Consider the following 18,094-nt stretch of genomic DNA (forward strand, 5'->3'; position numbering starts at 1 on the left):
GGTGAGTCAGCGCGTCAGCTGTGAACGCTACTAGAGTCTTTTCAGAGTGATAAGGGGTAAGAATGTTTAACACAAACTGGTTTCAACTAAATTTAATGTATTGTGTTAATACATTATTGTGAAATTGTGTCTATATGAATTTTCTCGTTTACTTTTTCTTCAACAGATAACTAGGAAGGAAGATGGTTGTTGCTCTGATGTTTATACAACACAGGTTTTATCTCTTGCCTCGACCTCACTCTCGTACCGTACTACTGGCATTATTCCTGTCATTTCTTTGGTTTACTGCAGTGTCCGCTCAAGGTTTGCCAGCTTTGTGACTTTGTTCATCCCCAGCTGATTAACTGTTAGAATGGTTTTGTTTACATTGATAATTCGATGCTTTAATTAATTTTACGTGTGATTGATTTAGCTAAGGGAACTATAAATAGGAATAATACGACAACACGTGATTAAACTACTCAGTCTCGTAATACAAAGGGCGTAAGTGATATTGCAATGCATCTTACTGTATGAGTATCGTCTTTCTGTGTGTAAATGCCCTTATACAGTCGATTTTACTTACTATTCCCAAACCACGACCGGTGGAAATAGCGAGGTAGCCATGCTAATTTACACTCGAGACTTTCTCATGTCTTTGAGGCAGAGGCCACACAGGCCCCTGATGTTGATTTATGTGGCATTACTACTAAGAACAAAAAAGGGGAAAAACTGAGAGGTTATAGAGGAGAAAACAGATTGAATAGGAGAGGGTGTCGACATCCATTACCAACCATCATCATGTCCAATGTGAGCTACTTCAAAACAAACAGGAGAAACTGATTAAATTTGATGGAGACTACCGACGTTGTTACCTCTTCTGTTAGACTGAAAAATGCTAATAAATGATGTAACATTTGAAATAGAAGGATACAACAATTAGACATAAATGCACAAGTATATTTCTAATAAAGGTCTTCTCTTCCTTAAAAAATAAACCCACATTAGTGGCTGTAACCCTTCTAAATGGTTTGTGCAAGTACCATGTCTATCGCCATCTGAAATACATTGTAACTTTTTTCTTGTTTAAAATTATGTGAACAATTATGCGACCTGATATGAGATTGTTTTGTTGGTCATGACAAGACCGCATGTGAGGTGTAGCCTGGTGCGTGTTCATTGTATTGTAGATGACAAGATAACATGTGAAGTGCAGCCTGCGGCGCCTTTCGAGGACACTACACTGACGTGTCACTTCCCTGAGGACCTCAGCAAAACCCAAAAGGACTTTACGATCTACCGCTACAGCAAAGCTGGTATCGCAGGTGATAACACAAAACCTATATCTACTTAACTAATGAAATTTCAAAAAAACTGACTATGCCATTCCATTAACACTATTTAAAAAAATAATAATGATTTACACTAATGAAAAACAAATTAAGACAATTAAATTTAAACTTAATGTTGGAGCGTTTTACAATGATTTTTGGCTGCAGCATGAAATATATTTTATATAACAGTCAATAACCGTTGTAACATAATAAAATTCGTTCACACAATTTTGTTTACAATTTTTCCATGCTAAAAAACTACAATTCAAACTGTTAAAGACAGACTACTAAGTAACATCTGATGAAGACGCTCTATTTTGAACCTTTAGTTACGCTACAACTTGATTTTTTTAAATGATTTATTATATCGCTTGTAAACTGATTAGGTTTTTAATTATTTTTTTTTAATAAGTCCGATTCAGGGCAAATTGAAGAAACCTGAGCATGATTATCAATACTTTTCAATGTGTAGAAGCTGTTGTAGACTGCTGGTGGCTAGGAGGGACGCTGGACTGCTATGTGTCTCGTGGTGTCGAGTACAACAAGATGGTGAGGAGAGACGTAACGGTCACACTCCAGCGGATGACGTCAGAACTCACCGGGACGTACGCCTGTCAGGTGGCTGGCTATGGGGTCTCTTCTCTCAGAACATGTGAATTTGAGTTCAAGCTCGGTAATTTCTTGTTCTACTCCCATGAACACGAATTGTCTTAAGCCTTTTATTTACGATCAACAGAAATGAATAAAAGCGAGAGTTTTCAATTTTTCGGTAAGGGTGATAATTTCTATGGTCAGATAAATATAAAAGTCTGCACTTGTGAAGAATGAAAAAAACTCATGCTTTGATGAAAATCTACATATAAAGACACGAAAACACTTCTTGTTATTATTTTCACTTGTTATTTCACTACTATTTTATTGACTATTACTTTTTATTAAACTGTATCATATTCTGCAGGAAAAGAAAACTCATGCAACATTGACTACAAGACTTCTGACTTTCAAGCCAGGTTGACCTGCTTTTTTAGTGAAGACATCGGAAAGAGAAAAACAAAATTTGCTGTGTACAAACACAGCGGCCAAGTTAGGAAAGGTACGAATTTTTTGTCTATAAAGAGAGAAACAAATATTTTATCATCAGCAAACTCTCGAAGCATTTTGTAGACCATGAGTGCTGTGTACATAATCTTTTACAACAAATTATAACAAGGAAGTACAAAGCGATTTTAAAGTCATGATTCAACAGTAACAAATACAATAATATATACACACTATTCTAATTATTTTCTATGTTTTTTGGTTGTTTACAAAAGCTGTAATGGAGTGCTCGTGGGTGGATGAACAACGAAGTTGTACAGTTGAAAATGGTTACCAGTTTGATAACAAGGTATCACCCTACCTTACCCTTGGGATACCGGAAATTACGAAAGAGAAAGAAGGAAATTACTCCTGTTGGCATTCTGGTTCTGACAATAATCAACAAAAGACCTGCTTCCTGTCTGTCCTTCATAATGGTACTTTCTGTTTGTTCTTTTTTGCTAAAATGCACAATCTCTTTACATCCTATATATATATCCACTTTGCCATGGAAAATTATGCCCTTCTAACTTTCATCTCTCTCTATAAATATAACTAGAAACCAATGATGTTTACTCTAAAAATAGCTTATATTTAGTTTCAGCATCGAAGGAAATTGATCAAAGTGGTGATCAAAGTACTAATACTGTGGCGCTGGGAATATCTGTGGCGTTGATGCTTTTGATAATAGCTGTAGCAGCTGGGATCTTCGTACTAAAATATAAAAGGTGAGAAGGAAAGAAAGAAACGAATGAACCTAATCATGCATCGTTACAAAATACCTGACACTTTTAAACCTTCATCGTTTTCTTAAAACATTAAAACCTTCTTTCTTACGTAAGACATATAGAGAAAAATGGTTTTAAAGCTGCACTTAGTACATTCATCCTTTTCTTTATAATATATGAAAGAAATGCAAAAAATTACAACTAAATAAATTCAATTTTTGATGTCTATACATGCAATGCACCTTTTACACGAAGTGTCAAAACATTTTTTCCGAACTCTTAGGAAGTTCCTGTGTAATAAGAATAAAACTCCTTCAGCTTCAGATGAAGAAGAAGGTAACCGGATGTTGGATGTAAGAATTTTTTTTAACATCATTGCCATGGCAATTTTATTTCTAAGCTTATGTTAAGACTTTTTTAAAGAATGACAAACTTTGAAAACAAACAACAAAAAGGATAGTATAACTTTCTCTAGTACATGTACTGCATAAATTAATCTTATAAAACATGTTTTGCACAGTCACACATCCCGTATCAAACATAGTGTCCTGTTTACTCAAACTATTTTAGACTGATTTATTATGTAAAACATTTTAATATAGAAGGACAATAAGCATCTAACAATTAATTATTTAATTTTATTTCAGGATGAAGAAGAGAAAAGAAATAAGATATTTCAAGAATATCTTGAGAAGGAAGTCAAAGAAATGTATCCAAACTATATGAATTCTTGCTATTTCGTGCCACCAGTCTACTTCAACAAAACTCGATACAAAACACAGTATGTGGCCGGTCGAGTCGTCTACGTCCCTGACCCGAGTGACCCTGCTGACCTCAAACACGACCAAGCCATGCAGCATGTCCTCCATTGCCTACATCACATGGCAGAGAGGGAAAAGACCGGAATGTTTGTCTTAACACAGTTCCAGTATGACGACTACTTAAACAATGTTGATCATCAACATGCGGGACATCGTCTGCCTGTGCCTAACAGTCTCACAGATGAAGACAATACCATCGAGTGTTTTGACTTTCTCATCGTCCATAAAGTACACGGAGTGTTGGTTGGGGTGGTCAAAATTTTCGGTGACATGGAGAACCGAGGTGATGTAAGAAAAGTAGATGAAATGATTGTTTTACAAATCACTGAAGCGATGAAGCAGCTAAGAAAAGCAGATCGTGTTATCAGACACCTCATGTCGGATCATCAGGTTAAAGTTCGCATGACAATGATACTACACGACCTCACCCGCTCTTCCCTGAGGCAAGCTGTAGAAAGACAGAATGCTCTGGTTGAGGTGAGGTGTTATTTCATAATTATAATTATTTATTTTGCTAACAAGTACCATGAAAAATCAAATGTCTTCATATGTAGAGATATAAAGCTTAATGTCTATGTGCCTTGATGTATTCTAATCGTGTGTGTATGTGTGTGTGTGTGTAAAACAGAACCTTCGTGAATGTCTAGGAATAACAGTTGTAGAAGACCCCACTGAGTTGTGTTTGTGTTCCGAGGACCTGTCAGACTCATCTACTCCTTGGAGTGTCAGCGACGATGTCACCAAAAGTATACATAATCACTGGAAGTGGTCATCTCAGGACGGTGAAAATATGACCAACTATCTCAGCATAGTTGCCAGGTAACTAACAATGTTATAAAAATTAAAATTTTAGGATAAAAATTTCGCTTTCCGATTCTTGTTTTTTGTCTTACCTTATTCATTTTTTTGTCTTCCGCTTTTGCATGATACTAAAAGTGGGACATTTACTTTCTATAGGAGGCCAGTAGTAACAAAATATGAAAAAACAAACGTTCACAAATAAAAATTTTTATGTAGCGTGCATATTTCAAACATAGTCCACTACATTTCTAACCTGAATTTATAACAAACCGAGCGATTAGTGGAAATCTATTAAACAACAGACATTCCGTTTGTTTTATTTACAAGATTGCAGAACACTGTAGTTAACACAGTTTCTGTTTAGGTTTTTCGGACCGGCCACTAAGTCCAGGCTACGGGTTCCAGATGACTACCATCAGTTTGAACTGCCCAAGACTCTGACTGAAGCTGTGTCCCTGACAGGAGACTTGTATGCACGGTTGACATTACATCCTGACTTGATTGAACATTTGAATGATCCTCGAGTGATTCTTGTTGGACCACCAAACTCCGGCAAAACAACGATGCTGGCTCTTGCTGGGAGTCAGTGGCTGTCTAGTGGTCAAGATGTACTTCTAGTTAAGGATGCTTCGTCTAAACATCTTTCCACACATTTGCGTAGTCTATTAACAGCATTGTCAACCCCCCGTGATAAGAATTCAACTACGAGCACGAAGTCTGACTGTATTGTTGAAGATGAATGTGATTTTACATCAATAAAGTCAGTCAAGAAATGTATTGAGAGGATAATCACGAAAGCGAATGAAAAACCTGTTTGTCTCCTCATTGACGGCGCACATCTTAATGGGTACCAATATTTTATTTAAAAATAATTATATTCAAATGAAATATTGATCATAATTTTGCTACCTATGCAAGATATAGTTATGAGCAATGTCTAGTCCTTTTATTTGTTTTTGCTTATGTTCGAAAAGCATTTTTATCAACATTCATTGTTGTTTCTTTTGATTTCTTTTTGTTTGTATGTGAAGTTCTTTGTTTTGTTCATTTGCCTTCTGTGATTTGGCGTGTTTTTTCAAGTTTAGTTAAGAAAAAGTTTTAATTTTTAATGATGATTAATAATTTAAAATCTTGGTTGAAAATGTTTATTTTTTCAGAAAAGCTTAATATGTTTTGGTTTATTGGGACAACGATTTCAGATCATCTTTCTTTTGGCTTTCTGTCTTAACGGCCCCAGTCTTCACAGGTTCGATTGTCTAAAACAAAACTTACAGCCTACATCTACATTAATTACTTTTTGTAAGATTATGTACTCATTTGTTACTAAATTTATGTGTTTTATTTTTGCTTGATTTTGTTTACAAGGAACAATGCCCAAACACTGTGTGAAAGCCTCCCTATGCATTTGAAACTTAGGCCTACAACATTTACCCAACTATTACTGATAGCAAAGTTCGTAAACCTATTCAGTGATCAATTTATACTGCAATTTATTTTTCATCTTGCAGAAAGCATGTCCAAGTATTTTTTGAAGAGCTGCATAAACTGGCATCAGACCTCCACTTATGGATCACCTGTTCCGGTCTTGAAAACTCTATAAAAGAGTATACCTGGCTGACCATTAAAGTTTCTAATTGTCCACCCACTGTGCTTAGAGAAGTAAGAGAAAAAAAGGCAAACATCGAACTACCTCCATATACATGTGGCACGGGTTTGTATCTACCCGCTACAAATGGTCCTATCGTCAAGCACTTCTATTACAATCTGTCTAAAGAGCCAGGAAAAGTCAAAGTAGCTGATGGTCTGGAATGTGGGCAACAAGTGGGCAAGTTTCTTGCCGAAACAGTCCTCTGCATTAAAACTGGTAAATATTGCAATTTCTTAATTTTAGATTCTCATTAAAAGGACTACAGAGACTGATGGCATAAAAGATAAGCAATTATATTAATAATTTGAGAGTTTAGATCAGTGGTTCTTAACCGGGGTTCGATCGAACCCTAGGGGTTCGGAGAGTCGGTCTCAGGGGTTCGGCGGAGCCTGCGCCACGGAAGTCAAGACACACCCACAATTCGTGATGACACTAAAGAAAGGTTCGGTGACTGTGCATATGAAACTTGTGGGTTCGGTACCTCAAACAAGGTTAAGAACCACTGGTTTAGATATAATTGGTAGGACAATGTATTTTAAAGTATAAATCATTCTTTAGTAAAAAGGTAGTTTAAGCCACCAACTTCAAATTCTAATCTGGCATAATCATGTGAAACAAAAAGGTATATCTGCTTGTTCTTGTGTTGACATTAGTATTCTATCGGAAGAGAAAGGTTAAAAAAAAATTTCTTTCTTCTCAGGGAAAACAGAGGAAGTCCTGATGGAACCATTTCAAAACACTTCTGCTTTTAGGACAGCGCGATCACTTCTGCAGTTTAAAGACATTGTTGTTTTCTTTGAATACAAAAATCAAGGGCTAGATGTCAATGAACACCATAGTATTTTAAAAGGTCTTAGAGAGTCTGGTATTATCGTGACTGTTGTCAACACAAATGTATCAGATGGCGTTGGTATAGACGACAGAAACACAGCGTGGGCGATCCACATTCGAGATTTGTCAAAAATTAAAATCAGAAGAAAGATCGTGGTGTACGTGGAAACTAATTCTGAAGTCACAGATGTTGACAACAAGCTACGAGCTCTTACAAGTTGTACTTCTCAGCTCATCATGGTTCACCCTAAGTTATTGTAGTACTGGGGTCCAGAACTGAACTGGAAAACGACAGACACTACCATTGCTGGATTCATCATTTTTAAATAGAAATATTTTACTTTATTAGTTAAAAGTTAAACTTACTTCCTAAATTTGTATCATTTCCAATATTTCTATGAAATGTTCATGTTTTATTTTAAAATAATAATCCGATTGACAATAAATTATACAAATTCTTTTAATACTCTTACAAATATTATTTTCTTTAATAAATTTAGAACATTAATATATTTTTCATAATATAATATTATAAATATGTATTGGCACTTTTCTTACTGCACATTAGGTAAAATATACTCATCATGTTTAACAGTGTTTTCATTGGCAGTAGAGTACTACTCATCTGTTGTCAGATTTTGATACCTTTTCTGATGTATTTAGGTTAACGAGTTAGTAACAACACAACCTGTGTTGCTGACATAACCCATGGTATATACTATGTACAAATATCTGCCTCTTGGATTTGTAAAATTTATAAAGAACATTAATTTGAATATGCTTGTATACCTATTTGTTCTTTACTTGTATGAAGTTATACTACGGCATATCGAAAGTCTTTTGTATTAATGTGTAGGACAAAGATATTTATATGCAAGTATTTTGTTCTTTTATACTAGTCTAATATGTGCCATTTGTATATTTCTAAGATTTCTATATTTCTAATCAAGAAAACACATTTAAAAATGTCACGGGTTGTATGAGTAACTGCTTTTTTAATTGGCAAGAAGCTATGCAACAGATTCCATCTCCTTAATCTCCATTTGGCAGCTAAAAATGTTAGATGAGAGCTCTATATCACAAGAAGTATGAGAACTTGAGATAAACTTGTATTACCCATGTTATGTCTAAGTATCTTTGTTTTCAATGGAGAAGAATGCTAATGTAATCAGTTTTAATGTATAACGTGCGAGTTTTTTCATTTAATATACGAATGCTACTCTACATGGATGCATCTGAGAAACCGTACAGCTGTCAGTATAATTCAATCAATTTTCTTTAATCCGAACAGAAAAAAATTAGATAAACGTATTGATATAAAATGTGGTGCAAAGTAATGTAAATGTATACACGTGGATGTATTAGCATTGAAGGCAAGGGAAGAAGGAGTTTGGGAAGAAAGGAGGTATAAAATGTCTCTACTACGATTGTAAGTCAGTGGCATACTAACGAAAAATATCAGATAATATCTTACTACAAATTAGAAGTCTACCCAGAACCTCACTATAAAAGTTTTGGTGGTGGGGCTTGTGAAAGGCAATAGGTGATTTTAAGAAAAAAAGATGTAGTATATGCTCACGCTTTAAAAACACACAATTCTTATAACAAAAGACAGGTGTAGTAACAACTTTGAGCCGAGATTTAGAAGGTTCAATATGGGGAAATACCGCAGTTATTCTTGTCGGATCATAATAAAGACTTTCTATGCCCACCAAAGCCTTCACCAACTACCTAAATAGTTCAACGTGTAAACAAACAATCCACAATACAAACTGCAGCGACTGATATCTCACTGGAAACAACTTGACCTACTGTAACCTGACCTAGATATCAATAGCTGCTCTGAATGACATGACCTGACATGACCTGACCTGCAGGTAAGAGGAAGGTCTCCCCTTATCTGTTTTATTTTTATCACTGTACACTGTAGCCCGACGCAGTTTGAAATCAGTGAGATTCGCTCTGTGTGAGTACCTGTTACTTATTATTATATGCTTAGTCCCACCTGAGAATAGTAGCAAGCTTTGTACACGTGTTTGTTTAAATTCAGACAAGGTGTGTTGCCAGGTGTGCATTGACTTGTTCACTTCCTTGTCGTACAACTACTGTCACCCACTCCGGCCATTTTAAATACGTCTTAACACCATGTTGACAGAATGAAGGAAAGGGCATGCTTCAACATCAACGGACAAAAAAAAACTTAACGGATAATAACAATAGTGTTTCCAACAGATTCAAGCAAAAAAATAGTAATTTTGTTGTGAATTAGACATGTAAACACGTGACTGCACGTATGCGTACCCTGTTTAGACATAGAAAAGAATAAATTCGTGGGTAAAAGTATAAATTAACAAGTATATTACTTTGGACCTTTACGTTTAAGAACACGAACATTTTAAAAGAAAGTGTGTCGCTTACATTTTTCTTTAATCTGAGCATTAAAAGTTTGACTCAGTAGTGAGGAAAATAGTTAACTTATTACAGACTAAGCATGAAAATTTGAGCCAGTGTATGAGTCAGGTCAGGTCAGACACAGAACTAGAAACGCGGGCTCGGATTTTCCCGTTTGCATAGAAGTCTACTCATTTTATTTTGTTGTTGTTGTTGTGCGACAGCTTCTTTATTTTCAAATAGACTCGTATATTTTTGTTTCATGTAGTTTTATCAATTCCAATTTTGAAATCTGTGGGTTTTTTTAACATTTCTATCTAAAGTGAACTAGTTCAGACAGAAGAGTTTTACTACTCATGAGCTATATAATTTGTTTGTCAGCGACGATTAAAATGTAAAAATAAAGGAGACAAACGATTTATACTTTTGACATATAGTAAGTTTTTTTGTTTTGTTTTTTTTACAAAGGAATATCTAAAGAAGGCTATTGCTTTGCTTCTCCAGTTTTTTAGAAATGTCAGTGAATGTAGCTCTAAATCAAAGGGAGCTACTCTATATGGCTTTGCCTCAATAATACTGATAACTTCCCTTAAAAGAGATGTCGGGTATGTGGTTAAAATAAATAACTGCTTGTAACTCGTATCACAAAGCAGGGAACTGATTTGTAAAAAATATATTTTTTAGAGGTTTAGAGTCTCCACTGGTTTCTTTATTTCGAATATAACTGCACAATAATGTTCACTCTTTATTTTCTTGTTGACAGCCTGATTGCCAGTGGTCACAACGCCAGTCTAGTGTATTTGGAGGACAGGAGCTAGTCTTGTTTTTACACCATGAAGCTCGGAATCCTGCTTTTGTGTCTGCACATAACTCTGGTAGTAGCACAAAGCACTGAAGATGAAGGTAAAGATTATCAAATATAGATTACTTGTTCAGTAAGTCAGGAAGGTGTTGCCGAAAAGATGCTAATTTTTACTGTTGCTTACAAAGTTTTACAAGTGTTAATTTTTTTATTTTTAAAACATTGTATTCTTTATGTTAAAATGTTCTTTAATAGGATATACATTCTGCGATATTCCTCCCGCTAAACTTATGGGAGCTACCTCACTGACCTGCACATTTCCTGAGGACATCAGTCTGTCCAAGAAAGACTTCTCTGTCGTGCATGTAAACAGCACTGGAAAACCAAGTAATGGTTGTCTTATTACACTTGATACTTACTTAAGACAACTTCGTTAGAGATGTTCGCTACTGAAGCTGAACCAATCTGGTGAAAGCCTAATAGTAAATAGAAAAATAAATTTTGTTCTTGTGTCCAAAGTCACTTTCTTCTTCATTTGTCTGCAGTTCTTGACTGCTTGTGGGTAAAAGGAAACTTGGAATGTTTCGACACCAATGGCTATGTGTTCAACAAAATGGTCAACAACACACTGACTATTGAGATACTCAAAACATTTTCCAACATGACTGGTTTATATTATTGTAAAACTTCTACCAGCAGCAGCAAAGATGTGAAATACTGTGAGCTAGGTATTGTGTTTAATTTTTTTATATTCCAGTAACACTTTATATATTTTTCATTGGTTCAGTCCTATCATCTGTGCATGATCTGTTGACAATTTCTACGATTTTTGTGGCTGTTGTAATTTATTAACCTTGTTTGTCTCGCCACTTGATCAGTAGCTAGACGAGGCAAACACTGGTAAATGAATAACGTAGCGCTTCCTGGAAAGAAAGAAGGAATGTAGGAAGAAAGTATGGAAGAAACAGATTATTCACTCTTTCTTTCTTGCTTTTTACAGAAATACTCATGGATTATGCATATCCTACTCAAAAAATTGTACATATCGTGATTGGAATTTCGGTGGGACTGATGGGTATAGGGGCGATAATAGCTTTAGTAATTCTATTCACACTGAGACGTAGAAGGTAAGAGGTTTTTCTCATCTTTCTTCATTACTTTTCTATTATTAAAATCTGCCTTAAATAAGAATTATTCTTTTGAGTGTTCTATACTTTGCTTAACCAATAATTGAGTTCATTTTGGTCACATTTCTGTTTACTATACAATCTGTAAAAGATATATATATATATAATCTTTCTCTTGTGTAAATGGCTTAATCTGCCATTGGACATTACTTTCTAAATGAGGATTAGTCATCATCAGCACATGGTCTTGTGACTACTTACGTGATATTGCTTTTGTATAAATCAACTAACAATTGTTATAATTTTTATGCTCTATCATTTTGTATCAACTCTGCAATACTGCTGAAAAGTAAGGACATGAAGATGTAATATATCTTTACATTGTGTGTGTTTGTGTGCGTGTTTATGTGTATGTGTGTGTGCGTGTGAGCGCGTGGATATGAAATTTGCTGTTATTAGGCAACACATTGACCACAATTCAACAATGGAAGCCAGGCCTATGCTTGACAGAACAACAAATCTTAATCCAAACGTGAGCAGTGAAGGATTTTCAAACCCATTACTTGGTCCAATACTGTATTCTATAATATAAAATATTTGTCTTTATCCAGATATTACTCCTAATACGAATAAATACTTAAAAATTATAAGTATGAAAACCACAAATAAGTTTTAATTACGAGAATAGGTTCCAAATAGTCCATAATTTTAAGAAACGCAATTTCTTTAGCAGATCCAATTAATATAATGTTTTAAAAGAAGGTAAGAGTGAAAAGGGGAAAATTATGCAACTATAGTTAAATTAACCAAAAATGCTACACTAATGCTAGTGAGTAAAAAGTCAAGATTTAAAATTTTTACCTCTAAATGAAAAAACTCCAGAATGCAAATCTATCAAAAAAGTAAAATAAGTTTATTTTCATAAGTAATTTATTTGCATGTCATGTAAGTCCTTTTAAATCTCTTTTTAACGACACTAATCCTAACCAGATATACATTAATGGTTTTTTAACTTTAAAAATAAAGTTAAGTTACTGTTGATTGAGATGAGGATATTGGTTAAAGAGTACTTCGCAATGTCACAGCATTTCATAACAATATAATTTCATAACAGCAGTTTTTGACTTTTTTTTTTTGACATTTTAAGGAGTAATTTCTAAATATTCTCTATCCATACATTTGGTTTTTTAAGAAACGTAATTTGTTTTAGAGACTTCCAAAACGTAAATGTTATTAATTCTGTAAAAGGTTTTATTTGCAGAGAAGGAGAGAAGAAGTAACAAGAAAGCTTCAAGAACATTTGGCAAATAAAACCAAAGAAATGTACCAGAACATATTAGACACCTTCTATTTTGTGCCTCCGGTCTACTTCAACAAAGTCAAATACACAAAACAATCTGTGGCCAATCAAGAAGTTTACAACCCTGACCTCCCTGACAGCAATGAAGTGAGACATGACCTCGCCATGCGGCACGTGCTTCACTGCTTACGTCACGTGGCAGAACGCGGACAGGAAAAAATGTTTGTCTTAACACAATTTGAGTACAAAGACTATTTAAATAATGTCAGCAATGACTATAAGGACCACACCTTGCCTGTTGTCACTAGTCTGCAACAGGAGGACGAGAACAGTGCTTCTGTCGACTTTCTTATCATTCATCGACGCCATGGCGTCTTTGCTGGGGTGGTCAAAGTTCTCACAGACCAAGAAGAAAATGGAGGAGATGTAGGCACTAGCGATGTGGTAGACGAAGTATCCAATGCCCTCTTGAAATTCCAGAAGACATGTGACGTTGTGTCCCATCTAATGTCAGATCAGCACGAAGGTCTGAAGATAAGACAACTCTTGGTCGTGTTCAACATTAAACAGTCAACTTTTCAAAAGTCCCTCACCACTCAAACAGAATTGCTTGAGGTATTGTCTTTAAGTATAAAACATTATTCAGTAAAATTATCTGATTAAAATTTAAATTATCTGTCAAATCGATGCTGTGATGTTTTGTAATTAATATGAATGAGGGTCTGTATGGTGTGTTTGAACTATTTTTTATTAGGTAAGATCCGGACTTTCCTATTAACTCAACATAATACTTTAATAGTGAAGCATTGTTAAAATACACGAGATTTACAATGTGTCTATTAGGGTATGTTCTATCTATAAACTGTTTTCTTGTCCCATTACTGCAAAATCTATCTGTAGTAAGAGTAAAACCCTTCATAATAATTTTATTGATAACAGTGGAGGGATTTTTAACTTAAAAAAGAGTTAACATATTACAAAGAAGTACCATTTATGGGTGACTTTGTAATAGTAATTTTAGTTTTTTCTGTTGTACCTTAGAAACTAAAGATGTGCTGGCCCATATGCCTCGGGCAGCTGTCGGACCAGAACCTCCATCAGGGTGTTGGTCCTACATCATTAACTCAGTTTGAAAAACTCTGGGAGCGTGTAAATACTCAGAAACAGGACATTTACAGAATGAACGACGAACTTTATTTAACCATCATAGCGAGGTAAGATCAAACTCTTCTGAGAAATGTAATCATATCTACCTCGGCCTGATTAGTCTTCGGACATTCAAATGATTATGTCACATACTCTTACACCTGTTTTCTCATTGTGATATTTCTAAGAACATTTCCGCAATATACTTGCATCCCTTAGGCTAACAAGACGGAAAAAAACTATATCTGTATTTAAATCGTCCAACGTTCTTTTTTACTAATCATTGATTAAAGCATTTGGCTTTTTCCTTTACATTTTGTTTTACATGTTTACAAATTTGTAACATTATATTAATAAATCAAAGTGTTAAGGTCTCGAAAACTTTTTTCTTGAAGATCAATACTAATATTTGAATGTCCTAATGGTCGCTTTGAATTGAAACTAACAGATAGTTATTCACTCAAATTCTTAACAGTTCATACAACAGTAAAAATCAAATTACATTCCTTTCTTTTCTTAATCACTTTACTCACATAAAGCATTAGTTGTGTGTTCTATTTATTTTGATTTATTTTTATTTAATATTGCTCCTGCTTTTGTAACTTCACATATAAATTAAACAACATTTTTTTCTTTGTTTAATTTTTCCCCTGCATATTCTGATTAATTTTGGAGTCCCAATGATCGTTTTCAAATGGAGCTAAAATTATTCCTGATTTAAATGGCTAAATTCTAATCTACCTGAATTACTTTCTATCCTTTTGATTTTTATTACTATCTTACTCTTCATTGGCTTTTTACTGAAATATTGCATGCTATTTATTTCAGATTTTGTGGACCTGCCACTATTTCTAGTCTTTCGTGTGAGTCAACTCAGCCAAGTGAGTCATTTTCCTACCAGTTACCTAAAACTCTGGACCAAGCAGTGTCCCTGACCGGTGATATGTTTGAGCGATTCACCCTGTATCCGGGTATGACAGACCTGCTTGACAAACCTCGGATCTGTCTGGCTGGACCACCTGGAACTGGAAAATCCAAAATGCTGTCTTTAGTTGCACAAAAATGGATATCTGAGGGTCATGATGTCAGAATAATTTACTCCTCACCGGATGATATTGTTGCAGTCAATGAGTTCAGAAAGCGACTAAACAGCATAAATCCATCACAAATTCAAATTGTCTGCCACGTGCAGGAGGGCAAGGTCAAGAATACCATTGAGATTCTCAAGGAAAGTGCAGAGAATCATCCTGTCTTTGCTATTTTAGATGAAATTGATTTTCAAAAGTAAGTAGTATACTAAAAGAATAAGCTTTTTGTCCTTGTTTTGGATTAAAGAAATGGCATTTGTGTCTACACATTTTAGTTATCTTTAACTGATGTCACATATCAATGTAAATTTCAAAGAAAAGAAATAGCCACATTCAAAATAATATTAAGAATATAACAAAGCCCATCAAATTTTTTTTACCAGCCCCTGGCATTAATCGTGCACTGAAAGTTCAGTGCGAGTTAATAAGTGTGTGAGTAGGTGAGAGACTTTAATTATTTTTATTTTCTTTTTTTTTCATATTTATGTTCCTTACAATCATTCACAGGTGAATGTCGAGCCCTTTTTTATTATTGTTTTGCAGGTTGAGAGGGAAAAGCTTAGTGACTCTTCTTTCAAAACTTGGTAATTCAAGGAACCTGCACGTGTGGATGGCTGGCTGCACTACTGAGCACCTGGATATCAAAAATCCCGAACTAAGCTTGCTTACAGTTGCACTCACTTGCCCCCCGTCAATACTGAGACAAGCTCAGCAGGAAGATGTTGCCTTTCTAAACCAATACAGGGACAGTGAACACCCGGCTCCCACGGAAGGTCCACCAGTGAAGAACATTTACCACGTCGGTGATGGACACTCATTAGAAGAGCAGCCCCATGGGTGTAAGTGCTGTGCGAACTATATATCAGACTTTTTGACACAAACACTTCGTACTGGTGCTGGTAAGTGGCATTAACATTTATTGTTTTAAACAGTTTGATTGGTTCTTTAAAAATAAAAGCTTCTCTCTTCCTAAAAGTCTGTTTTCTCTCAGTTTGCCTAGCCCATAACACTTTTTTCTAAAAAAAGAAAGACATATATTTATGTCTGATGACACTAGTTTATTAGATGTATAGTGAGAGAGAGAAGTGGATCTACATCTATACATGTTTATATACTTTTGTATTTATTAACTGTAGTTGTATTTGTCTGTCAGATGATCAAAACAACACCGCCGTCTCACAAGAAACAAACCTACAAACCTTGAAACAAGTTTCCCGTCTGAAATACAGCGATGTTTTGATTCTGTTTGAATGTGATGTGAATAAAGACACACCGATGGTGAAATCTCTCCAGACCTCAGGTATCCAGATGAATATAATCAGCAATACTGAGCAGAATTATACTATTGAGGATGACACCGACATCACTTTCGTAGCAAAAGCTGGTCAACTTCTCGGACTTAAAAGAAAAGTCGTGGTGTATGTAAAGGGTGGTGTGGACATGGATGATGCCAGTGCCAGGTGGAACAGAGTTCGCGGCTTCACAAGCTGCACCTCACAGCTGGTCCTGGTCTCTACACCTCAGTCTTGAAGGTTTTGGCATTCTTTAAACCCACATCTGTCAGCTGCTAAACAGAAAACTGCACGATGATGTGATAAATATTTTACATACTATTAAGTGATCATTAAAGGTATTTAGTTTCTGTTTCTTTGCAGTATAAGGAATTTTTTTTACTTCGTACGGTATATACAGTGATATAAATGATCCAAAGTGACATTAATTTGTGGTTTAATTTCAGCTTTAAAGTTTATGTAAAAAAAACTGTTCAGTTTTTTATATGTACCCTTACTTTTTTTGTACCTAAAATGGCTTAGATCAGACAACTGCCATTTTCTGTATTTAAACTGGACATCATTTTTAACATGACAACAAAGTCATTTTATACCGACATAAATGCATTTAAAGTAAAAGTTATTAAACACTTTGTGTTAATTAAAAGGGGCAAATAAAATTGTATCTGGCAGGAAAGTTGGCCTGTGTATAATTCCGTGTTATCGCTGTGTGTGTGTTGACAGTTTTAAGCGCTTTTTTGGGTAGGTACCTGTGTGAGGATGGACAGGTTTAACCTCGTGTTTATAAGAAAAATATACCTTTGTAATGGCTTGAAAAGGAGATAGTTCTTTTGTAGACACTAATATGAACTAACCCATACAAGTATTGTGAACAAGTAAAACAGATTAGCCTCGTCAGTACCGAGTCAACATAAAATTGAAATAAAAAAGCTGTTCTTCTTTCCATTAGCATGTTACTATTACTCAGTTTGCAACCACTCATTTACTCATAGTTGATTTTCTCGTGTGTTTTATTCGATGTAGATGAGTGCCTGTGTCAACGCCAGCTTGAATGAGTTCCAGGTTGTTATAATATAGGCAGCTTCTCTGGTTAATGAATGGACTGTAAACAATTTCTTAACACCTTTTAGCATTCATCTGCAAAGATCTGCAACTTGTTCAACCACAGTTTCAGTGCATTGGTTGATGTATATCCAGCTTTTAAGAACTCGGTCTTTTGATGTGTGTGTGTCTACACTTTACTGATCTCACCTGGCCTCATGAACCTAGATTTTGACATATCTTTTCTGTCACAACTCGATTATTTTGACTTAATAAGTAGGGGCTGGATAGGACACACCCTGGTCAAGCAAGCTCCCCCATTGCCAGGAAGGCACTTGACTGGAACCCTTAGGGGAAGAGGAGAACTGGAAGACCAAAGCAGACCTGGAGAAGAACAGTAGAGAGCGAGACAAAGGACATTTCGAACCATATGGGCACAGCTGAGAGGAAGCTGCCCTATACCGGGGCCGCTGGGGAGGTGTTGTTGCTACCCTATACTCCTCAAGGAGTAACAAACAATAAACTAACATGTCACTTTTGATGCTACAGATCTGGTTTCAACAGTAAGTAATAAAAAAGTAAAGTAGAAACCGAACTGAACCTGACCACAAAAGTATTTTGAATGACCAAATAGATTAGTATAACTTTAGGATCAAACCAACAAAAAAATTAAATAAAATAACTGTTT

The 18,094-nt window shown here is 35.2% G+C and overlaps 2 protein-coding genes across 3 annotated transcripts; both read left to right on the forward strand.

The window, feature by feature from the left end:
- Nucleotides 1-163: 163 nt before the first annotated feature.
- On the forward strand, nt 164-7,579 carry LOC112576305. Its single transcript, XM_025258661.1, has 12 exons — nt 164-303; nt 1,170-1,304; nt 1,786-1,986; nt 2,272-2,406; nt 2,627-2,827; nt 2,989-3,118; nt 3,402-3,471; nt 3,766-4,416; nt 4,568-4,758; nt 5,105-5,587; nt 6,249-6,604; nt 7,089-7,579. The coding sequence occupies exons 1-12, from the start codon at nt 183-185 to the stop codon at nt 7,478-7,480; spliced, it is 3,066 nt and encodes a 1,021-aa protein (XP_025114446.1). The 5' UTR covers nt 164-182; the 3' UTR covers nt 7,481-7,579.
- A 1,493-nt stretch (nt 7,580-9,072) lies between these two features.
- Nucleotides 9,073-17,065, forward strand: LOC112575781. Of its 2 annotated transcripts, XM_025257804.1 has the most exons (12): nt 9,073-9,185; nt 10,374-10,513; nt 10,668-10,799; nt 10,958-11,140; nt 11,413-11,539; nt 11,999-12,071; nt 12,801-13,454; nt 13,881-14,053; nt 14,814-14,866; nt 15,110-15,269; nt 15,617-15,972; nt 16,227-17,065. In XM_025257804.1, exons 2-12 carry the CDS (start codon nt 10,444-10,446, stop codon nt 16,601-16,603), a joined length of 2,358 nt encoding a protein of 785 aa, XP_025113589.1. In that variant the 5' UTR covers nt 9,073-9,185; nt 10,374-10,443; the 3' UTR covers nt 16,604-17,065. The 2 variants fall into 2 exon arrangements, with proteins under 2 accessions (XP_025113589.1, XP_025113588.1); XM_025257803.1 differs by having other exon boundaries at nt 14,814-15,269; nt 16,227-17,064.
- Nucleotides 17,066-18,094: the final 1,029 nt, after the last annotated feature.

The sequence above is a fragment of the Pomacea canaliculata genome, linkage group LG11, assembly GCF_003073045.1.
Source record: "Pomacea canaliculata isolate SZHN2017 linkage group LG11, ASM307304v1, whole genome shotgun sequence".
Lineage (NCBI taxonomy): Eukaryota > Metazoa > Mollusca > Gastropoda > Architaenioglossa > Ampullariidae > Pomacea > Pomacea canaliculata.

What these genes read in the sequence shown, in the direction of transcription:
- LOC112575781 (XM_025257803.1), top strand. Translation starts at nt 10,444, where the DNA reads ATGAAGCTCGGAATCCTGCTTTTGTGTCTGCACATAACTCTGGTAGTA. An exon ending in CAACAAATCTTAATCCAAAC is followed by an intron (nt 12,072 to 12,800) that starts GTGAGCAGTGAA and finishes TTTTATTTGCAG; the next exon opens with AGAAGGAGAGAAGAAGTAAC. An exon ending in TATTTAACCATCATAGCGAG is followed by an intron (nt 14,054 to 14,813) that starts GTAAGATCAAAC and finishes TATTTATTTCAG; the next exon opens with ATTTTGTGGACCTGCCACTA.
- LOC112576305 (XM_025258661.1), top strand. Translation starts at nt 183, where the DNA reads ATGGTTGTTGCTCTGATGTTTATACAACACAGGTTTTATCTCTTGCCT. An exon ending in TATCTCAGCATAGTTGCCAG is followed by an intron (nt 4,759 to 5,104) that starts GTAACTAACAAT and finishes GTTTCTGTTTAG; the next exon opens with GTTTTTCGGACCGGCCACTA. An exon ending in AGTCCTCTGCATTAAAACTG is followed by an intron (nt 6,605 to 7,088) that starts GTAAATATTGCA and finishes CTTTCTTCTCAG; the next exon opens with GGAAAACAGAGGAAGTCCTG.